We start from the raw sequence: 25,145 nt of genomic DNA, 5'->3' as shown, positions 1-25,145 counted from the left end.
AGAGGTATATTTAATTACTTATCACAGAAAATAGTCTATTGTTCTTTTTCACAGCCAGGCAAACGTTTTGTAGTTTAAAATGAAGAAAAGGAAGGGTAGGGAAAAATAAAGGGTGAGAAACGAATCATAGTTAATCTTAAGGAAACAAACCAATGGTTGTTAAAACATCAAATCTTTGTAACACAAAATAGTGTTATTTTGCCCTAGAGTCAGTGACATTTCATGATAAATGTGGACAGTTAGTTATACAACTAGTAAAAATACCAGGGCGAGTTTATTGTACTAACAAGTGAGTCTGGATCTATATTTAATTTCAAATTAAAGTGGGCGCAGGATGCTTACAGCCACCTACTTGAAGGGTTGGTAGTAATGGTTATTTTATATGTAGTTTCCCATTTCCCCAACATTATGGTAGTGTTACAGAAAATCATTTGATACTGATTTTTATAGTCTGTTTTAAATCTATATCTGCCTGTCAGAGAATTTACATGGATGAGAGAGTTTTTTTCTTCTAAATGGAATTTAGTAAAGTAAATTTTCCCACCCTTTCTTTGTTTTTGTTTTCTTTATAGTTATTGAAAAAGAAAGGAACTTCTGCATTTCTTCAAAGACTGGAACGAGGAGGTCCAGTCACCATTGCATCACAACTCAGGGTTAGTGATGTTTTCTGATTCTAAAACCTAAATTTTGATCATATCAACTGTAGAGGGTTTATATAGAATTTCCCCTCCCCCATTTTTGACCACTTGAGTACCTTTACACACACACACACACACACACACACACACACACACACACACACAGTGAGTGAAGGCATAACTTTTAAAGTCCTGATCGAAGGTAAAGATTTTTTTTAAATATATTTTATTGATTTTTTACAGAGAGGAAGGAAGAGGGATAGAGAGCTAGAAACATCGATGGGAGAGAAACATCGATCAGCTGCCTCCTGCACACTCCCTACTGGGTATGTGCCCGCAACCAAGGTACATGCCCTTGACTAGAATCAAACCTGGGACCCTTGAGTCTGCAGGCCGACGCTCTATCCATTGAGCCAAACCAGTTAGGGCTGAAGATAAAGATTCTTATTTAAAAATTGCTTTATATTTTGTTGTCTTTGAAGAATCAGTTTGGTTTTACTTCTCTCCTTAGAAATCTCTAACGGATATTATTGGAAAACTTCAGAAGTGCACGCCACACTTTATTCATTGCATCAAGCCCAATAACTCAAAGCTGCCAGATACCTTTGATAATTTTTACGTGTCTGCTCAGCTACAATATATTGGGGTCCTGGCGATGGTGAAGATCATCCGATATGGATACCCTGTTCGCCTGTCCTTCTCAGATTGCCTGTCAAGGTAAATTTTGTTCGTGAAACACTGTTCATTGTTCAGTGGAGCATACCGACCATATTGCAACGAGGGTCTTCTGGTCTTTTTCTTTATTATGGCGTTGCTTATATTATTCATTTTCTCCCATCCAGAAGAAACAAAGTACTCTGGGAAACAAGGAAACGCACTAATAAAGCTAATGTAAAAAGTTGCTAAACTTTGATACCTTGGAAATCATTTTCATGTTCTCTTAAGTTTGGGGGAGTTCCTTGGATTTAAAGATTTACAAAATGGTCATCTATAATGTTTACATAAAGGTTATTATTTGAAGGAAGAACATATATATGTGATTATTTTCTTTTTTATATCTATGAACAAAACATTTTTTTTAGATTAGGGGATGATAAAAAAATTCATGGGCCAAATTTAGACCATCACATATTTTTGAAGATAAAGCTTTATTAAAACAGATGAAAATGTCTGATTTTAAGGAATCAATAAAAGGGGGGGGGCAGACAAAATAAAAACCAGAAAGCATTTGTTAAAATCCTATATAAAAAGATGAAATTTTAAAATAGTTTTGATATAAAATAGTAATAAAGATGTAAGAATAAAATCTAGCATTTAAGATTGCAAACTAACTGTACAATAGAGTATGGAAAAATATTTTTGACGATCCATTCATTTAACAAAAGAGATTTTGAGAATTTTGTTGACCAGAAGTTCCATTTGAGTCACTAGTCTGGAGAAGCTGCTAAACTTAAATTAATAAGTTAGAAATATTTAGCTCAGAACAAAGGGCATAGTATTTATGACTAAAACTCTATATTCAATTTCTTTAACATTTGTTTTTTCAAAAGAAAGAAGTAGCATTTCCTCATTGTGTTTTTTGGTAAATTTCACAAAAACACAGAGAAGCAGATAAAAATCATATGAGTTTTCTTCAGCTATCCTTTAAAAAAAACTGATAGAATATCTGCAGAAGAGAAGATAAAATTGGCCACAAGTCACGATAAATTATTAGGGGAATGAATATGTTTAACCTGCAGGTTTATATTTCAGATTGACAAAATATCTGCGGGTTAAAACTTTAAAGATGTTTATGAACGAGTAAATAGACACACTGTCTCCTATTTATAGGGAAGAACTGCAATATATTTCCCACACATAATAGTTTAGGCATTCAAAGTAATCCTTCCCACTTGTTTAAGTACAAGTAGTCTTTGGATTAATGAGTTTAAAATCTCCCCCTAAACAAGTTTAAAGTAATAGATTCCCACATTCACCCAAGACCTTTCACATTGCAATCAATACAAATTACAATCCCACGACCCCCTGGTGTGTCTTGTGGTGAGGGGTAAGGTGTAGGACCTGCTAGTCGCATATGATATCAGAGGGTCACAGGTCTTGGTAAATTGGAGTTTGGGCAGTAGAAGTAACTCCCTTCCCAAATTTTGCTGAGAACAGCTGTTCCCTAACGTTATTGTCCATGAAAATCACTCGAGGCTTGTTAAAACAGATTCTAGGGCAGCACCCCCGAGTTTCCCACTCAGTAGGCCTAGGTGAGGCTGTGAAATTCTCATTTCTAATGGTGATGCTGACATTGCTGATATGTGAACAACCCTTTGAGAACCACTGGCCTCGAATACCTAGTCATCTGGGGCTATGACTTTGTTCTGTTTTGTGTGTGTGTGTGTGTGTGTGTGTGTGTGTGTGTGTGTGTGTGTTTTCCCAGCCAAGAGCTGAAAGTATGTGAATGCCTTGATAATCAAAGTGAACTTTTTGAGACTGCAAAATCTCAATGATTTATTAAATTATTAATTGAAATCTGCAAATATTTTGAGATTCCCTAGTGATCTGTATACACTTGGAGTTTGAAAAAGACTGTTGATGGATTTTTATATTGGATATGAAATAGGATTAATCTAACTGTGAAATTTTTAAAAAATATATTTAATGCATTTTTTTCTGTTTCCTTATTTTGTTAAAGTGTTCTAGAATCATGGAATCAAAGAAGGTCTGCATTAAAGGCCCCCTTATGTTTCCTCAAGTATAACCTTTGGTAGCTGTATAATTCTTTTTTCTTTTATTTTGTTTTTACTGTTGACACTATTATAGATAGTGTCCTCCCATTTCCCCCCACATTTGCCCACCTCCATCCATCCGCCTTACCCCACCTACTCTCCCATGGCCATCACCATCACCACACTATTGTCTGTATCCAAGGGCTATGCATATATATTCTTTGGCTAATCTCTTCACCTTCTTTCATCCAGTCCATCCAGTCCTCTATCCCCTCTGACACCTGTCAGTCTGTTCCATGTATTCATACCTCTGGTCTATTTTGTTCCTCAGTTTCTTTTGTTCATTTGATTCCACAGATCAGTGAGATCATATGGTATTTGTCTTTCTCTGAATGGCTTATTTTGCTTGACTACTGTTCCAGCAAGCAGTTATTTGAATTGCCCTATTCCCTGAGAAAAGGGTAGAGAAAATGGCTGTGTGTGTGTGTGTGTGTGTGTGTGTGTGTGTGTGTGTGTGGAGGGGGGGGGCGGGGGTGGAGGTTACAATATTATATATCATAATGATTAGAAAATTAGTTTTATCTTTATTTTTTAAATCTAATTTTACATATACACTCTATGAAGATTTATTTCTATTAAAATAGCATATGCAATGAGTGTCTTTTAAAATTAAGTTCAATTTTTTTATATATATGCTTTTCTTGCTGTACTATGACTTCTAGGCAGGGACATCTCTTATTCAATCACAATTCCTGTGCATTTTTGGTGTTTAATCAATGTTTTCAGAATGAACCTGACTTTGAATATTAATGGTTGTTCAATTTGAAGTAATGTTCCTGCGTAACAGAGACCATAGCTGTACTTTATTTGTTTAAAGGAGTAGTGGGGATGGGAAATGATATTTTTTGAAAATCTTTGCATTTCTTTAGTCAACCCCTTATTTAAAAGGCAATGTGATGTCTAATTATTATCTTTATTTGCAATGACATATCAATAGAAATTGCTTTATTAATTTATTTCAGTGGAAAATTGTCATCATTTATCTTAAATGAAGGATGCCAGTCTGGAATATTATCACAAAAATACCAATAAATAGAGATAATATGTTTTAATAGAACTTGAATAAAACACAATCCACATACTGTCACGTCAGAAAATAACATGATTTATTATTCAGAAAGCGCATCAGAACTTTGAAATCTCCCCAGGCTATCAAGCATCATTATATATAAAAAGCCTAGAGGTGCAATTTAATAGAACATTTTGGTTGCCAAACTATCAGACAACAGAATGTATTTTTCTTATGTAAAATATTTATTTTCTATTCATAGCACCTTGTCTTAACTGCTAGAGAATAAAATCCTGTCAAAACAAATGACTTTGTTTAGTATACAAAAAGGAATGTGGTTACAAAAAAAAAGGGACAAATATAAAAAAGATGTCCAGTTTTGAGGCAAACACCTACTTATGTGGACAGCATTTATTGTTTCTGATATCCAACATGATAACAAATGTGGACAATGGACATTCCAGTAGAATCTGCAAGTGCACATGATTATATTACAAATTTGCTCCCTGGTATCTGGGCTTTAATTACTATTCATCATGCTGAGTCTTCCTAATTGAAAGAGGAGAATTGTTGTAGTTGAGAGGATCCTATTTTGATTTAGTGTAGAAGTATGCTTGTTGAATTTTTCCCTGATAGTGTCAGAAGCTTCCTAGGGGGACGATAAAGATATAAGATCTTGTCTCTCATGGCAGGAAACTTCACAAGTTTGGATATATGAGGAAGAAGAAAAGGAGCAACAGAACTGAATTATTATATAAAAATCGTGATACATAAAATTACATATTGCTTGGACTGAATTGTATCCCCCCCCCATTCATATGTTGAAGCTCTAATCCCCAATATGACTGTATTAGGAGATGGGGCCTATAAGGAGATAATAAAAGTGGGGCCCTGATCCAAGTTCTGATGTGGCATATGATGCTCCCTTTTTCTCATTGGTTAATGGCAGTCACTTGGCCAAGGTTAGCATCATTAGGGAGGAAAGGTATCATACTCAGGAGGTACCACAAAACACACAATGAAGAGTGCGAAAGTGTCATTTCTGGCTCGCTTGTCTGTTGCTGTATGACAGACTATCCCAAAATTTAGTGGCGTACAATAGCAATTTACTATTTCTCCCAGTTCTATGGGTTAACTGTACTTTGTGGGCAGTTCTTGTCTGTGGTCTCCTGACAGTTGCTGCTATATAGCAGAAGAGTTTGGTGTTAGCTGAAGGGCTCAGTGGGGCTGGATGTACAAGACGCTTCTCCCTGGTGTGTCCAGTGCCTCTGTGTTCCTCTGTGTGGCCTCTCTCTCCATCAGAATGTCATGGACTTCTTACCTTGTGGCTATCAGTTCCAAAAGGCAAAAATAGAAACTTTCAGCCCTCTTAAAACCTGGGCGTGGGACTAGTACAGCATCACTGGCTCTGTGCTCTATTGGTCAAAGCAGTTGCCGACCAGCCCAAATCCTTCAAGTGGTAAGGGAGCAATTGACAGTGGCCAACTTTGAGACAAGCTGTCACATCTTCTTAAAGGAAGATAATGCAAGTAATAGGGAACAATGAAAAGTCTTCCACAGCCATGCGCTTTCATAGGAATGATATTATTTTTGTATCTCTCCAGGAAGTGTACTAGTATGTGAGTTTGATGTATTAAATAATATAATACCATCATTTTTGCCAAATTATAGAATTGTGGAAAATAATCATGGGTGAATGCTGAAGAAATGGTTTTGAGAAGTTCCTCAAGGTATGGCACCATGCCTTGTCCCTTATGTGGTGCCATACCACTCTTTTGCAAAGCTCTCTTTAGTAGCCCATATTCTTGTGACATTAAAATTAACAGCCAAAACCGGTTTGGCTCAGTGGATAGAGCATGGGCCTGCAGACTGAAGGGTCCCAGGTTCGATTCCGGTCAAGGGCATGTACCTGGGTTGCGGGCACATCCCCAGTGGGAGGTGTGCAGGAGACAGCTGGTCGATGTTTCTCTCTCATCGATGTTTCTAACTCTCTATCTCTCTCCCTTCCTCTCTGTAAAAAATCAATAAAACATATTTAAAATAAGATAAAATTAAATTAACATAGCTTTTCAATGAATCATATATATCTCTTACTCTTCGCAGGGTGCTAACCCTCCAAATAGTCATCCTCTCCTGGGTGGCAAGCTTCTAGGTCATATCCATCATTCATCTATGGGCTTGTTTATGGTTGGCAGCAGAGAGTAGGACAACATCATTACAGGGAGAGGTTGACCCTTTAATGAGGTGAACTTATTTGGAAAAGACAGAAGGACTTGCCCAGTGAAAGCACCACAAGGGTTGCTATTATGCTTGGCATGGTGAGGGTGCATGATCTGTGTTTTGAGATTGTTACTGGATAAGATCCCTGTTAGAAATAGTCTGAATCATTTAGCTTGTCTAAATGACACAGTTGTTGCTGAAAGGTCAAGCTGTGAAAGAACACAGCTGGGATTAAATTGGGTGTGGGGAGACGGATGAAAGAGGGCACACTTCAGCTTATTGGATTAAACTAATGGGCAGCGGCTGCCCAGTGAAGCAGAATCATCAGTCACAGATAGGGGTTGGAATCTTCCACAAGTTTTTTCTGGTTACATGGAAGTGATGCCAGTTACTACCACTACAGCTTTAATCGAAATGTGAATTAATAAGTTCAGGAGCTATTAAAATATTCTAAAGGCTTTAATTGGCAAAGGGTACATTTTCTTCAGGATAATTTTGCCAAATCTAACTTTCTGTTAAAACCCTTCTGCAGTATTGGCTGATTGTTTAAGGTTTTAATGATGTTTAGGAAAAAGGACTTACTACTTTTTAATGGAATATAAAATAGGAGAGAGGTATAAGTAATAGATTCCAGAAGCCATTTCAACTTATACATAATGAAGTATACCTTTATAGGGAATTTGTCACACTGGTCAGTAGATTATGAATCATAAATCCCCTCATCACCTACTCTTGGGATCTGCAAGCTTTTTCCATAAAGGGCTGCATAGCAATTATCCTAGGCTGTTAGGCCACAAGATCTTGATGCAGCTACTCAACTCTGCCTTGTGGCAGAAAGCAGCCATATACAGTGTATAAACGAATGGGTGAGCTAGTGTTCCAGTAAACATTGACGTAATCAGAAGGTGGGCAGTCTTAATCCCTGAGCAGCTAACCCCTTATCTAATCTCTTTCACCCCCTTTATGATAGAGTCAGGACAACAAATTCCATAGAAAAAGGACAAATAATGAGAGGTGACTTTTATGATTCCTTTGTATTTTCATAATGAGGTTAGGTCCTTATTTCTAATCTAATGAGCTATATGATCTCTCATAACAGCATTCATTCATTCATCTTTTCCTTCTGCATTATTTATTAGTTCACTCTTATTTTATACAAACATTTTTTTCTGAGTAAAAACGTCATTATGACTTGGAAAAGCACTGAAACCAGAAATAGCAATTCAGGCATCATCATTGAGCATCATTATGTACCCACCGTGGGTCAAACTCTAAATCTGCACTTTACACTTATTATTCTATTCCTCATAATAATCTTTGGAAGTGACTGCTTTCATCATAAAGATATTAGTTATTATGTAATTAGTAAATGCTAGAGCTTTTATTTGAATTTGCCTTAAATAACATGTATCAGTACCAACTAGGCCCTGGGTACTTATCTGAACTCTTTGTAAATGTTATCTCATTTAGTCTTTTTTTGTTTTAATCCTCACTCAAAGATATTTTTTCCATTGATTTTTAGAGAGAGTGGAAGGGAGAGGGAGAGACAGAGAGAAACACCAATGTGAGAGAGACACATCAATTGATTGCCTCCTGCATGCCCAGGATCTTGCAACCAAGGTTCCTGCCCTCGACTGGAATTGAACCCAGGACCCTTCAGTCTTGTTACATGGAGGTCATGCCAGTTACTACCACTATAGCTTTAATAGAAATGTGAATTAATAAGTTTAGGAGCTACTAAATATTCTAAAGGCTTTAATTGGCAAAGGGTCCTATTTCTTTAGGGTAATTTTGCCAAATTAGAGAGAGAAACATCGATCAACTGCCTTATACACATTCCCTACTGGGAATGTGCCAGAAACCTGGGCATGTTCCCTGACTGGGAATTGAACCAGTGAACTCTTGGTGCATGGGACAATGCTCAACCATTGAGCCATAATGGCCTGGCATTATCTCTTTGTTCTTGATTATTATTAGCTTCCAAAGGAAATAGGATAGGAATGCCAGAGCAGCACTATGACATCAATAGAAAAGGAAATCCCTGGAGATTTATAAAATTTAATGGTGGGCCCTTCACTCTCGATTATCTTTGGTCTGTTTGCTATAAAAAAAATCCAGTTAATTTTGAGAGTTTCATGGGCCACAAGTTATTCCCATACTCACAGCCATCTTGTAAATTCAATGGTGACATGCAGCTGGATGATGGAATGTGGATGAATTAGTCATGATAGCTGAAAAACTAGTTCAAAGAATAGTAAGACAGGTGATCCTTAAAAATGGAGTACTGTACATTTTTAAATACACTAATAAAAGACAAAGATATTAATTGACCGTACCTTCGCTATGCCCTATAAGAGCCAATCAGAGCGACTTTATGCAAATTAACCCAACCAAGATGGCAGCCGGCAGCCACGGAGCTGGAGCAAGCAGGAGGCTTGGTTGCCCAGGTGATGGAGGAAGCCAAGCTTCCTACCTGCCCTGAGCCGGCTGTGGCCTCCGCTCATGGCAACAAAGTTTCAATTATAAAAGACAAATAAATCCCAGATACCTACTTCCAGCCAGGCTTCCACTGAGAGCTTGGGTGGCTGGGGGCAGTGGCCAGCCTGCAAGCAGCCATCAGCCCCTCACCCAGGCTGGCCACACCCTCATGGGGTGAGGGCCCCTGCTGGGAGGCTTAGCCAGACTGAAAACAGCCCTCAGCCCCTCACCCAGACTGGCCAGGCACCCCAGCAAGACCCCCCCACCCTGAAGGGGCTGTAACCAGCCTGCAAACAGCCATCAGGCTCTCACCCAGGCTGGCTAGGCACTCCTATATAATAAAAGGGTAATATGCAAATTGACCCTAACAGCAGAATGACTGGTCACTATGACACACACTGACCACCAGGGGGCAGATGCTCAATGCAGGAGCTGCCCCCTGGTGGTCAGTGCGCTCCCACAGGGGGAGCTCTGCTCAGCCACAAGCCAGGCTGATGGCTGCAAGTACAGTGGTGGTGGTGGGAGCCTCTCCCGCCTCCTCAACAGCGCTAAGGATGTCCGACTGCAGCTTAGGCCTGCTCCCTGCTGGCAAGTGGACATCCCCCAAGGGCTCCCGGGCTGCCAGAGGGATGTCTGATTGCCAGCTTAGGCCCAATCCCCCCAGGGAGCAGGCCTAAGCCAGCAGGTCGTCATCCCTCGAGGGGTCCCAGACTGCGAGAGGGCACAGGCCGGGCTGAGGGACCCCTCCCCCCCAAGTGCACACACAAATTTTTGGGCACCGGGCTTCTAGTTTAAAATTTAAAATAATATAGTAAATGAAAACAAAAAACCTTTTAGTAACTTTCTGACAACCTTAGAAACAATATCCCAAAGTGATCAGTTTAAATGACTTAAAATCTATATTAATAAAAACATAATATTCTAATTAGACTGGACAGCTGAACAACCTTCCAGACATCATTTTGGATGTCCTTTTATATGAAACTGTGGTGGCAGGGGCTGAGGCAGAGGCTGTTAGGTGCAATCAGGCAGGAGGCGAGCAGTTAGAGGCCATCAGGTAGGCAGGCAGAGTGGTTAGGGGCGATCAGGCAGGCAGACGAATGGTTAAGGGCAATGAGGCAGGCAGCGGTCCCAGTTTGTGAGAGGGTGCAAGCTGAGCTGAGGAACTCCCCACAACCCTCAGTGCATGAATTTTGTGCACTGGGCCTCTAGTTAATATACACTGAGTGGCCATATTATTATGACTGGCCAGATTATTATGACCACCCCATCAGTACTTCATTGACACTTCCAAAAATACTGAATATTGAAAACTTCCTAAGCAAATACTCTCAAGGTTTTATTATTATTATTATTATTATTATTATTTGCATAACTAATTCATTTCATTGTACTGATGGGTTGTCATAATAATCTGGCCACTCAATGTATAATTCCATGTGGGTAAGCATTCATTGTGAAACAAATGAAATCAGGGTGATTATTACTATTCCAGGAAAATAGACAAGATGCTATTTTCAGGATGAATTCAATATTATATCAGTTGCATTTCATTTTAATACAATTTTAAGAGTAAATTAAAAAATGCAATGCCAGAATCCTGAATCTTATTTGTTATTTGATTTACCTGGGCTTCTTCACTTCCCTCCAGTGATGTATCTCAGTGTTTTAATTATAAGTTTCATCATACAAAACATAATCACAAAATGACCTTGCTTTCAGGATCAAAGTAGTTTTAAATAATTACCTTTAAGTTGCTTGTTTTATTACTTTAGATCATTCACTTCTTTTCATAAAGCAATTATGTTGTTTATTATGACTATTAGCATGTGGTAGTTTTCTTTCATTATATCTGAATGATCTTAATAATTTAGGAGAATACAAAGTACCTCAGGGCATAATGGGGATCTTTGAAGAGACCTAATCAATATCATCTATTACTCATCCAATTTTGACCAAAATGAGAAGACAAAAGGATGAGGCCAAGGACAGATAAAAACATCACCTTTCTTGCTCATAAAGTCTGGGTTGAAGGACATTGCTTGATGTAAGAGGCAGACTTGCCTGATAATAGAACACCAGAATTAGGGGACTATACCCACAGTTGCAGACCTTCCCATGAAGGATGCTGTTCAGGTAAAGCTTGAAGGACTTTGAGGACTTGAGGAAAACAGTTCCTTTGCAAGCATGTTGTTCACAAGCAGATGAGAATGCTCTGGTTTTGTTTATTTTTTTTTTCACCAAAATTACCAATGAGACTAGTCAGTCACTTCACTTTCCCTTATAAAGTGTAAGAGTTTCCCAGAGTGTCACCCTACCTTCATCGTTAAGAAAATGTTGGAAAAGAAGAGGGAGTTTCCTTGGCTCTGTGGTGTATTGTGTTCTGGAACCACTGGACTCATCTAATAAGTCTGTACACACTAGGGATGTTGTTATATCCCTGAGGGGTATGTCTAGTCTTTCAAATCATTTTTTCTCTCACCTGCATAAGCTCTGCACTGCTTCTATATATTCCCCCTCACCATTGATACGCAATACAGATGTTTGCTCAAAGATTCTGAAGTGTGCCAACAATGAATTACTTTAATTGATCGCAAATGCACTCAGTATTCCAAGTTGTGAATGCATTCTATTTCCCATTTCCTGTTTGGACTTCTTGGCTAACAGAGTCTACTAGGTATTCTGCAACCGGAATAAATGAAAATACTAAAATAAAACAAAAGAGCAATTCAAATAAAAATTGCAGTCACCTAGATATTCCCCAAATTTGACTAAAAATCTTCCATTATTATTAAGTTCCCAGTGAGAAATGAAAGTTGAAAAATTAATGCGTATTGTAAATTAAAGTCCAGAGATATTTGATTTCAAAGGAATTCAAATCCCAAATCTGATTATCTTGTCTTTTTTAGTTAAATGTACAAAATTCCATATGCATCAGTTAAATTAAATGAAACATTCTTTTCATTTTCTTACTTGGTTCTGTCTTAACTGAAGAGGTTCCAGACATCTTGGTTGAGCTGAACCCTTCAGTATAACAGTTTGAGCCATCATCTCTGTCTGTTTTGCCTGCAATAATAATATGCCATACAGTTGGGAGCTTAAACAGCAGACATTTATTTTCTCACAGCTCTGGATACTTGAAGTCCAAGATTAGGATGCCATCAGGGTTGATGTCTGCCGAGAACTCTCCCCTTGAGTTCCAGGTGGCCACCTTCTCACTATGTGCTCCCATAACCTTTTCTTGGTGCATGTATGCAGAGAGAGGAAGAGCAAGAATCAGAGAGAAAGAGACAGAGAGAGGACTCTGTGGTGTCTCTTCTAAAAGGACATTTTAGAGCGTCGGCCTGCGGACTGAAGGGTCCCAGGTTCGATTCCGGTCAAGGGCATGTACCTTGGTTGTGGGCACATCCCCAGTAGGGGGTATGCAGGAAGCAGCTGATCGATGTTTCTCTCTCATCGATGTTTCTAACTCTCTATACCTCTCCCTTCCTCTCTGTAAAAAAGCAATAAAAATATATTAAAAAATAAATAAATAAATAAAAGGACATTAGTCCTTGGATAAAACAGTTATGGTACATTTACACAATGGAATACTACCTGGCCATAGACAGGAAGAAAATCTTACCCTTTGCAAAAGCATGGATGAACCTAAAAAACATTATGCTAAGTGAAATAAGCCAGTCAGAGAAAGACAACTATCATATGATTTTACACATATGTGGAATCAAATGAACAAAATAAACTAATAAGCAAAATAGTGATAGACACAGATAGAGAGCCGACAGATAGCTCAAGAGAGGAAGTACTCATGAACACAGACAACAGTGTGTTAATTACAGGAGGAAGAGGAAAGCGAAAGTGAAAGAGAGTATAGGGGGGATAAATGGTGATAAAAAAATAAAATAAAATAAAATAAAATAAAATAAAAAGATAGTAGTCTTATTGAATTAGGTCCTCCCACCAGATCTAATCTAACCTTAAGCACCTCCTTATAAGGGCTCTATTTCCAAATGCAGTCACATTGAGAATTAAGGCTTTAACATATGAATGGGGGGAGGGGGGCATTCAGTCCATAATAGTCATCTTAATGGATATGGCTAATTCAGGCCTCACATGCTGTGTTAACTCGGTGCAAAGGGCCCCATCATCTTCACATTCAGAGTCCAATGAGTTAATAGGAGACTTAAGGTTATTCAAGCATTATCTTCATACACACTAAACTTGAGACTATATCTCTAGTCTCTAGAGCAGTATAATATGGGCATGATTAGTCTATAAAGTAATAGTTTATGTTGTTAAAGACAAGGGTGATCATATAGTATATTGACCAAACCAAGGCATGTTTTATAGTGACATGGGGCATTATTAACCCTTTGCGGTCGTATTAAATTTGGACATGGGTGTCGTTCTGGTCGGAATTAATTTCCATTGAAAGAGCAGTGATACATAACATGCAAGATTATGAAGGATTAACAAGATTTATTAATTCTTTTTTGGAACTACGTCACTACTAGTAGAATCACTACAAACGTTATCACTTTCTATGTCAGAGTCAGTATTCAAGGTGCCAAAATAAAACTCTTCATCGTTACTTTCAGATTTGCAGTACACTTCTTTCGGTAACTTTCTTTTTGCCATTTTGGAATATTATTTTGAAATATCTTAACAAGCGAGAATGCCTAATTACAGTTAAACGTAATTTGTAAAGCTTTATTTGAAATTCTGCGAAGTATCTCCGAAGCTTGTCGATTTCTTCACTCTCAAAAGGCTACTGACTCGCCACAGTGTTTTGCATGGCGAGTGTGGAATGACCGCATTTGTTTATATTGAGTTTCGATATCTCCAATTTGTCGGGGCAATGTTTTGGTTCGTGACAAGGTCGCTTAGACACTTAAGAGCTTTCAGAGAAATTATGAACTGATACATGAATGAGTAGAGTTAAGATTTGTATGGTTCCTTGCTGTGGTGGCTGAGAGCAGACATACGACCGGAACGGTAAAAAAAACTTTGGTGGCTGAGAGTAGACAAACGACTGCAAAGGGTTAATAATTTTGACAGGAATACTGGTATAAACTGGGACTGTTTCTGGCAAACCAGGACATTGGTTACCCCAACTATCTTTACCCTGCATATCTTTTTTGTGAGTCTCAGCACATTTCATTACCAGGATTTTTAATATTTGTCATTCCTGGTAAACTCAACTCTTTTAAGGAAGAACTTCTGTATGTCCATAATAGATGACCAACAAATATTTGGTGAATAAACTAAGACATGAAAGAATATTGTCTTAGTTTTCTGTGTAGTTTTCTAGTTGAGCTCTAAATTTTGTGTACAAGATATAGCATTCATTGATATACTATACAAAACTCATTAGTGGGTCAAAATAGTTTTCAGTATCTAACCAGCTTAACATTTCTGGTTTTATTATACCTAAACTAGAGGCCCAGTGCACGAGATTTTTGCACTGGGAGGTGGTGTCCCTCAGCCTGGCCTGTGCCCTCTCGCAGTCCAGGACCCCTTGGGGGATGTCCACTTGCTGATTTGGGGGGGGGGGGATTGGGCCTAAGCCCTCTTGCAGTACAGGGCTCTCTCAGTCCGGGACCCCTCACTCCTAACCACCCACCTGCAGCAGAGATGGGAGAGGCTCCTGCCACTGCCATTGCGCTTACCAGCTGTGAGCCTGGCTTCTGAGTGAGCGGCGCCCCCCTTGTGGAAGCGCACTGACCACCAGGGGACATCTCTTGCATTGAGTGTCTGCCCCCTGGTGGTCAGTGCACATCATAGTGACCAGTCATTCTGCCATCCAGTTGATTTGCATATTAGCCTTTTATTATATAGGATATTACCATTTTAGGGTAACCATTTAGATTTTACTTCTTTTTGGCTACTTAGACTTTAGTGTGAGATAATGATCTCAATCTTGCCTTTGTCGTAGTTTAAAATATTATCTCACTCCCCCTAAAATACTCTGAGTCATTCTCTGAAATTTCTAGCCATATGAGAATTGTACAACAATGCATAGATTAGTACTCCTATATTGATTAAACAGTGGCATTACTTGATATTTATTTATTTATTATTTGAAATGCTTCAACTAAAAGCACCCTCTTTGATATTGCAAAGGTGCAGGATCAGTTTATGCAGTAGAAATATTTTTAGCAATAAGAACATCAAATCACAATAGACACTATTGATGATCTATGTTTAGGGTAGAAACTATTTTTAGCTAAGGGTAATTTACAGCTAAAACTGATCCATTTAATAGTATTTTCACAATGTACTTTATTTCTCTATGACAATTACTTCATTAGTATAAGACCCTATTACTTAAAAATTTTGCAGCAATTTAACAAGTAAATATTTCTATTATATAAAATAAAGATGCCTATGTTGAACAGAATTCAATTTTGGAATAAAAGTAATTTGTTTTATTGTTAGTATTTATATATAATAGTATATCCTATCTAATAATAGACAAACATGGTAATTGACTGTACCTTTGCTATGCCTCCCATTGGCTAATCAGTGTGATATGCAAATTAACCACCAACAAAGATGGCGGTTAATTTGTATATGTAGGCTCCAAGCGGTGGAGTGAAGCCTGACGGCCTGGGGCTGGTGGAGCAGCGAGGCCTGACATTTCCGGGGCCAGCGGAGCAGTGAGGCCTCACGGCCCTGGGGCTGGCAGAGCAGCGAGGCCTGACATTTCCAGGCTGGTGGAGCAGCTAAGCCTGATGTTTCCAGGGCTGGCTCTGGCCAGAACTCGGCCAGAGCAAAGGCCTGGACCCTGGATGCCGGAGGCAAACCGGTGTCAGCAGCCAGGGGAAAGGAAGGCCTATTGCACGAATCTCTTCGTGCAACAGGCCTATATATATATATGTAATATGCTAATTAGACTGGGTCGAACAGACATCATCCAGATATTTGACTTCCTTCCAGACAAAGCCACAGTGGTGGAGGCCGAGGCAGAGGCAGTTAGGGGCGATCAGGCCGTCAGGGGAGCAAGTAGTTAAGGGCGATCAGGCCAGCATGGGGGAGCAAGCAGTTAGGGGCGAGAACAGGCTGGTGTGGGGGGCAAGCAGTTATGGGGTGATCAGGCTGGCAGAGGAGGGCAGTTGGGATCGATCAGGCCTGCAGGGGAGGGCAGATGGGGGCGATCAGGCTGGCAGGGGAGGGCAGTGAGGTGGTGAACAGGCTGGCAGAGTAGCAGTTAGGGGGTGATCAGACCAGTAGGAAGGTGAATTGTTAGGAGCCAGCAGTCCCGGATTGTGAGAGGGATGTCTGACTGCTGGTTTAGGTCCAATCCCACAGTGGGTCCCAGTTTGGAGAGGGTGCAGGCCTGGCTGAGGGGCACCCGCCCCATCCCCCCCGGGCCTCTAATTTTATTGTATATGTAGATAGATGATGATAGATAGATAGATAGATAGATAGATAGATAGATAGATAGATGATAGATAGTTTGGAACAACTGAACAACCGGTAGCTATGATGTGCGGTGACCACCAGGGGTGTGCATGTGGAACATGGCGGGCATTGGCAGCAGGCAGCACAGCATAGAACATGGCAGGCATCGGCCACGCCTGGATGGTGGAGCAGGTTATCGGGGCACCAGACCAAGGCAGGGTGCCGGTCGCTGTCATCGTAATCTGGGGGTTACTGAAAATTTTTTGCTCCTGTGCACTATGGTCCCACTGGTTGCTCGCACCTGCTGCCAGCGCCTGCACCTGCTGCTGGTCCCAGCCCTGCTCACACCTGCTGACAGCACCAGAACCTCTGCTTGCACCTGCTGCTGGTGCCTGGTGCTGGCCCCGATTGCTCAGCACTGTCAGTGGGTATGATAAGCAGCTGCCAGCCCCGATCGCCCCTTGGGGCTTCTCCACCTCACCCTGTTCCTGAGGGGAAATCAGGGCCGTCAGCTGCCTCTTGCACCCATTGCCAGCGATGACCCCGCTCGCACCTGCTACCAGCACCGGAGCTGCTGCTTGCACCTACTGCTGGTGCTGGTCGTTTGGCACCATCAGCGGATGTGGGCGATGGCTGCTGGCCCTGATTGCCCCTGAGGGCTTCTCCATGTCCCCCTTCTCCTGATGGGTGATTGGGTCAGCAGCTGCTGCTCGCACCTGCTGATGGCATGGGCCCCGCTCGCACCTGCTGTTGGCGCTGGCCCCAATTGCTCTGTGCTATCAGCGGGTGTGAATGGAGCCATCACCATCAGCACATGGGAGCGGTGGCAGCAGGAGCGGGGCTGCAGGCAGACAGGGGACCGGGAGCTGCAATGGAGGGGCCAGGTGGAGTATGGAGGATGGGCCGAGACCCGCCCCTGTGCCCACCGCTGTCTTGTGGCCCACAGTTCCTTTCAAGGTGCACAAATTCGTGCACTGAGCCATATATATATATATATATATATATATATATATATATATATATATATTCTATAGTTTTTGCCCTGGCCAGTGTGGCTCAGTTGGTTGGGTGTCATCCCATGTACCAAAAGGTTACCAGTTCCATTCCCAAGCATGTGCCCAGGTTGTGGACTCATCCCTGTTAAGGGGCATGCAGGAGGCAGCCAGTGTTCCTTGTTCTTTTTCACATCAATGTTTCTCTTTCTCTCTCTCCCCCTCTCTTCCTCTCTCTCTAAAAATAAATAAATTTTTAAAATTCATAGTTTTAGAAATATTATGACACCATATTGTTAAATGTTAAATTAATATTCTTACAAATATCTCTCAATTTATGACAAAAACATTCCAACAAACTTCTGCAAAAGACCTCAACTAATTTTTCCTCAGCTATCAAACATGGAATAACATATTAAAAAGGAACTTCTAATGTATTCAGAACAAGAAATTTGCAAAAGGATGAATCATGCAGAGTGACCTGAAATTATCAGTGCACTTAGTGAGGAACACAAGAGAAAAATACTTTAATAGGAATGACATGAGCAATCTCAACAACTGACCAGATGGTTAGAGGTAGGGGCAATGTGACATTTTTCTAGCTCTGATCATCATAACCCTAAAAATTATAGTCCCATGCAAGAACTAGAATACCAAATATGGCATTTACCAAAATCATGCCCTTCCTTTTTTTTTTTTTTTTTTTTTGAAGGAGTGTCTATTAGGTCTCTGCAAAGCTAAGAAATGGAAGTAATTGTTTATGCATTGCATTTAGTAAAGCAATGATTATTTAACAAGATGGTAAAACAAGAAAGTTATAGTTACACCTTTTCCATTAGACATGACCTACACCAATTCAAGGTTGACTTTTATAGAATTATCAGGAAGCAATTTTTAAAAGGAGTCATTACATGGGATATATTAAAAATCTGGTTCATTCCCAGTGAAAGGTATATTTGGAGAAGGTATAGATACAGGCTAATCCGTTTTCTGTGCCTAGTAGACCCCATTGTCAAGACCAACATCAGTGCCATTATCATCTTCCCACAATTTAGTTATATAGCTGAGTACTGTTTGATTAGATACTTCTATATGTTGTCTTATAATTCTTGTTATTGTGCTTTGGTCATTGCTACAAATAAGACTACACATTCAGATGACAGGACATGTATTTCCCTAACAGTTACCTAGCCCAGTGCCCTTATTTATGGAAAATTGATGGAAAATCTCATTTCACAGAAGGTTCTGTGTTCTAGTCATGCTTCATATTTCACATGTTCAGTCGCTTCACAATACAGCTTGTATCCTCTTTGTCACTCCTCCTATGGTGCATGTTCACTGAGAATGGTTAATTACTACATGCCATGCCATAATGTACCTTAAAATGCAATGATAAAGGCATCTTTTTATCTTTCCAGCTCTTTATTATTGGTATAGAAAATATCTTTACCAGGGTGAAGAATTTTCCCACTATCTTAATACAGCAATTTTCAGCAGGTGTGCTACAAAAAATGTTAAAGCATGCAATACCTTACTGTTTAGTCGGGGACATTGACCTCTTTTCCTTTAGATTGTCAAATGAAAAAAATAACAGCTGCCAAGGCCCCAGCCATCCAGTGTGAATGAATCAAAATTATACCCATTTTTTGGTCAGATTGGCCAAAAATGTTTTTTGGTGTGCCGCAGAATTTTAGTAATTAGTTTATGTGTGCCATGAGATGAAAAAGGTTGAAAACTCTGCCCTAATATCTTCTCACAATCTTATCTAGGTGTAACCTTAGTAATATATGCCAGTCTCCTATTTTAGATTATGTTTCTAGCACCTAACGCAGGGCCTGGGAAAAGATTGGTACACAGTAATTATGTTGTTGTCCTTAAAATAATGAATAAGAATTGATATTATCACTGGGCATTTTCCAGAGAAATATCTTCTCCCATGCCTCTGCTAATGTTCATAAAATCCATGTTCTTTAAAACACACACACACACACACACACACACACACACACACACACACAAGCATTCTTCAGAATAATCAGTACATCTCAAATATGGCAGCTCAGGAGGCTCAATAAGTTTTGTGTGGTTTGTTTGTTTGTTTTGTTTTGTTTTTAATATGGGTGGCTAGTGAGGGCCTGGGGGCGGAGCGGGGAGGAAGGGAGCTGGCTGGAAGAGGTTGATGGGGAAAAGAGGAGGATTTATGTAATAATTTCAACAGTAAAGATTTTTAAAAGAAAAACAAGGAAATGATTAAATATGGGTGGCTGGGTTGGGGCCTGGGTAGTAGGTAAGGTTACCAGATAACACATAAGATGCCAGATAAAAAATAAGATACCCAGTTAAATTTAAATTTTAGATAAACAACGAATGTTGAGGATTGACAAATATGATTACTCGTCAAGGATGCCATGACATTTCCTGGATCACAATTTCATGGATCCCCCTTCTCTTCTCTTCCCTTTCCTTCCTTCTTTTACTCTCATCTTCTTTCCTTTCTTCTACAACAATGTGTGGGTTATTTACTATGTATAAGCAATTATTAGCTACATTATCTAATTGAATGCTTTTGTAATTCTTTTAGACTAGGATATTCAAATCCATTGTTTTTATAAGATATGTTTTCATTTTCTATTTTTTATATTATGATTGCTAAATGTTGAGTATTGGATAAAAGAATGAAATATTTTTATATAACAACTAGAGGCCTGGTGCACAAAATTCGTGCACGGGGGGGAGGGTCCCTCAGCCCAGCCTACACCCTCTCCAATCTGGGACCCCTCAGGAGATGTTCAACTAAAGAGGCAGCTGGACATCCCTCTTGCAATCCAGGATGCTGGCTCCTAACCACTTGCCTGCCTGCCTGCATGATCGCCCCTAACCACCTCTGCCTACCTGCCTGATCACCCCTAAGCCCTCTGCCTGCTGGCTTGATGCTCCTAACTGCTCCCTTGCCTGCCTGATCATCCCCTAGCTGCTCCCCTGCCAGCCTTATCACCCCTAACCCCCTAACTTCCTCTGCCTCACCCCCACCACCACGGCTTTGTCCAGAAGGACATCCGGAATGACGTCTGGAAGGTCGTTTGGCTGTCTGGTCTAATTAACATATTATGCTTTTATTAGTATAGATATGGATTCAGAATTTGGTAATCCTCACTCAAATTACTCAAAAATACTAAGAACAAAATTATTTTGTTTCATGTACATTTTAATCTCTGTCCCGTTATTGAGAGATAAAGGGTATCTACTTCTGCCTGGAAAAATATAGAATTACATATTTTCAGATACAGATATTTCCATATACTTCTGACCAATATATAACTGCAGGCATATATTGGAAAGTGGTCACTTCAGATGTGAATCAACCATTAGGAAACTAACTAACTAAATTTTGTAGTATAATCAAATTTCACTGAAAAGGCTACAAACACATTGACTAAATAACAGATGATGTTTTTTTTCTACCGTTCAGTATATCATGTTGAGAATAATTCTTATCTAGTAAATATATTAATAACTGTAACATTAAAAAGTATGGAGGTTACCAGAGAGAAAGGGGTTGGAGGTTGTAAAGGTAAAGAGGGTCAGATACATGGTGTCAGAAGATGTGACTTTAGATGAAGGGCACATGATGTAATATACAGATGATGTATTATAGAAATGCATACTTGAAATCTATGTAATCTTATTAACCATAGTTACCCCAATAAGTTTATTTAAAAAATACAATACATCAAATACCAATATTTATTAGTTTTTTTCTGTTGACCAGATGCTGTTAAAACATGCACTATACACTCTTACTTTCTCATATTTATATGAATTACATGTAATTCTTATCAAAATCTCAAACTCAATTCATCTGATTCCATCTTCCTAACTTTTTTCCACCAAGAGGAGTTACTATGCTGGTGTTTACGTAACAGGCAAACTAAACATCAGAAGGGCAAGAATTTTGATTTCTATTACAATCATACAGGACATATTTTTTCTTAAGTACTTCTGAATTTTTTTATTAATGTAAATTTATTTCTAAAATTTTAACAGTTTTAATAAAATATAATTGGTATGCATAAACTGCACCTGTTTTGTAACATAAACCTGCATCCTAAAAACCATTCCACAAATAAAGATGGTGACCATAACAATTACCCCAAAAGATTCCTTATGCCCTGTGTAGTATCTATTTCCTTCTTACCCATCTCAACTTCTTTATCCCCAAACAAGCATTGACATGCTTTTGTTTACTATAAGTTAGTTTCATTTTCTAAAGTGTTCTACAAATGGAATAAAGTAGATTCATTTCTGTCTGTCTTCTTTCACTCAACATAGTAATTTTGGCATCACCCATATAAGTTGCATCAATAGTTTATTGAGTTTTATTGCTGTTGTAGGTTTACACACCTCTGGATTTGGGTTGTTCTCAGTTTTTGGTTATTATAAGTAGAGCCATTATGAACTTTTTGTACAGGTCTTTGTGTGGACATGGTTTATTTTCTGAGTGAGGCTATAAATATAAGAGTGAGGTGACTGAGGCATATGGTTAAGGTATGTTTAACTTTCTAAAAAATTGCCCAACTGTTTCCCAAAATGATTGTATTAATTTGCATTTCCACCAAGAGGGTATGAGTGTTCCAGGTATACCATCTCCAACACTTGGTTTAATCAGCCTTTTTTTATTGTTGACATTCCAATGGATGTGCACTGATATCTCATTGTGATTTTACTTTGCATCACTCTAATACCTAATGATATTGAGTATCTTTCTGTGAACTTATTTCCTATTCATATGTCTTCTTTGGTGACCTTCTTGTTCTAATATATTGCCTACGTTTTCACTGGGTTGTTGTTTTTAGAGTTCTTTATAGATTTTGAGAACACATGTGTATAGATATTTGATTGGCAAATATTTTCTCCAAAACTGTGTCCTGCCTTCTATTCTGTAGAAAAGACTGTGTAGAATTAGTATTATATTTTCTTTAAATGTTTGGGTAGAATTTGCTCATGACACCATTTGGGTATACAGATTTATTACTTGGAGAGATTTTAAAGTATAAATCCAATTTCTTTAATAGTTCTTGGGATATTCATGTTGTCTATTTCATCTTGGTTGGATTTTAGTAATTTGTGGTTTTTGAGAAATTGCTGTTTCATCTAAGGTGACAAAGTTATCAATGTAGAGTTGTTTGTAGCATTCCATTATTAACCTTTTAATATCTGTAGGGTCTGTGATAATATCCTCTATTTTTCTCTTCTGTTCCTGATAATGATAATTGTGTCTTATTTATTTTTTCCTTACCAGTCTTGCCAAAATTTTATCAATTTTATTTATTCAGAGAAAGTACCAGCTTTTGATTTTTATTATCTCTATTGTTTTATTTCTTTAACTTATGGAGATTGACATTTTTACAATGTTGAATTATTCTGCCCAAGAACATAGTGTATTCATCAGTTTGCTCAAGTGTACATATTTGCATTCCAGGAACTTAAAAATATGTCCCTCTTACAGATTTTGAACATATCCTGTTAAGTTTATGTCTAAATATTTTAAGTTTTGCTGTTATAAATGGAGCCTGGAGTAATGGAGTAATGGGTTGTTCAAATCAATTTGATTGAAACCACTCCTATCTTTATTACTTCTTCTCCTCTGCATGCTTTAGATTTACTTAGCTCTCCCTTTTCCAGTATTAACATGGAAGTTTAAGTTAAGAGATGTGTAGCCAAAACCGGTTTGGCTCAGTGGATAGAGCGTCGGTCTGCGGACTGAAAGGTCCCAGGTTCGATTCCGGTCAGGGGCGTGTACCTGGGTTGCGGGCATATCCCCAGTGGGAGATGTGCAGGAGGCAGCTGATTGATGTTTCTCTCTCATCGATGTTTCTAGCTCTCTATCTCTCTCCCTTCCTCTCTGTAAAAAATCAATAAAACATATTTTTAAAAAAAAGAGATGTGAAACCTATTTTCCCCTAATATAAGCATTTAATGTAAATTTTTCTTTGTTTGTTGAAATAGCACCATCAGACTGATGGTGAGTTTATCATTCCTTTTCAGTGCACCCTGGCCTGGAAGCCAAGCAGTTCTAAACCCAGAGGTGGGTGTTGGTGCAAATAGTTCTAGAAGTCTCCTACTGCAGGCTCAAAGGGCAGGGCATGGAACCCATAAATCGCAAGCGTGCAGAAATGCACTGTATTTTATTTCCTCCATTATCTCCTGTCTCATCCCAAGCAGTCCTGTGGCAGAAGGCTTATAGTCTACCTGATCATCTGAGCAAGGGAACTCTTCCTCCCCATTCAGAACAATAGTGGTCCCCCAGAGGATGGGGTCAACCGTATTGAACTTTTCACTTTCCTGTCAGAAGGCAGCTTGCCCCAGGTGCAGATGTAGTCACAGAGGTCTACAGTCAACAGGGCTAATGAAGCTCCAGACTACTTGCTGGAACACAGGAAAGGGAGACCCAGGAAATGAGAGATGTCTAGTGGGACAGAGAATTCGGAGGAGCTATGAAAAGTGACAACAGAGAGCTTTTTATGAAACCAGGGCTCACCTCCAAGCTCTGCAGGTGTGGATCTTATACTTATTTTACCTTTATTTTTTTCTGTTTAATCTGTTGTAATGGACTATTTTTAGAGCACTTTTAAGTTTACAGCAAAATGATCTGAAGATAGAGTTCCCACATACACCCTGCCCTCACATATACGCAGCCTCCTTCATGAACATCTCCCATAGGGTGGTACATTTGTCACCACTGATGAACCTACATTTACACATCATCACCCAAAGTGCAGAGTTTACATTAAGATTCACTCTTGGTGTTTTATAGTGTTACTTTTATTTTTATTTTGTTAAAAATATTTTAAAGATATTTTATGCAGTAAGGTATTTTAAGCTGTCATATTTTTCTTATTTATTTAATTTACTGGTGTGACATTGTTTTGCAAAACCATACAGGTTTCAAGTGTACAAGTCAATAAAACATCATCTGCATACTGAGTCTTGTGTCCATCACCCCAAGCAAAGTCTCTGTCTAACACCATTTCCCCCACTTTGTTCACCTCTACCCTTCCACCTACCCTCCTCCCCCCTTTCCCTCTGGCTATCACTACACTGTTGTCTGGGTCTGTGTGTGACATATATAATCATTTCATTCTCCTGATGCAAAACAATTGAGTTCTCTATCCAGTGTCCCATGGAATTTTTCACTCTGGCTGATGAGAACAGCCAAACTTCCTTCCTGTCTTTGTGATGGGATTGCTTCACTCTCATCCATTTGGGTGGTACCTTTCTGGGACGTTGGTAGTTTACTCGCATGCACGTGCTGATCAGTATTCTGCTGGAGACTTGAGGGGGAGCTCTGAAGACCTCTGCAGTCTTCTCTCTGTGTAGCTCTCCTCTGATTCTCTGCTCTGTGAACTCCCAGTGCCATTTACTCAGGAGATCCCCAGACTTCACAGGACCCCCTCTTTAGGCCACAGGCTACATCCTCCCTCTTTGAAGTAAGCTGACCAGGCTTACGTCTAAACTCATTTATTTCCACTGACCTTCATTGGCTAGTGTCCATTTCTTCTCATATGTTGCCCAGTCTTAAGTTGTTTGTGGACAGAGGATAAAACTAGTAACTGTTCCCCCGTTTTGACTG

The 25,145-nt window shown here is 39.3% G+C and overlaps 1 protein-coding gene across 2 annotated transcripts in view; it reads left to right on the top strand.

Annotated features, from left to right (window-relative positions):
* Positions 1-25,145, top strand: part of MYO16 (myosin XVI) — a 417,071-nt gene that overhangs the window by 261,601 nt on the left and 130,325 nt on the right. For both annotated transcript variants that reach the window (XM_036301819.1, XM_036301818.1), the window contains exons 25-26: positions 573-653; positions 1,150-1,355. In XM_036301819.1, the coding sequence (XP_036157712.1) occupies positions 573-653; positions 1,150-1,355 (287 nt within the window). The remainder of the gene's footprint in view (positions 1-572; positions 654-1,149; positions 1,356-25,145) is intronic.

Source organism: Myotis myotis, unplaced genomic scaffold, assembly GCF_014108235.1.
Source record: "Myotis myotis isolate mMyoMyo1 unplaced genomic scaffold, mMyoMyo1.p scaffold_m19_p_3, whole genome shotgun sequence".
NCBI classification, from domain to species: Eukaryota; Metazoa; Chordata; class Mammalia; order Chiroptera; family Vespertilionidae; genus Myotis; species Myotis myotis.
This window is presented reverse-complemented; position numbering and strand designations above follow the sequence as displayed.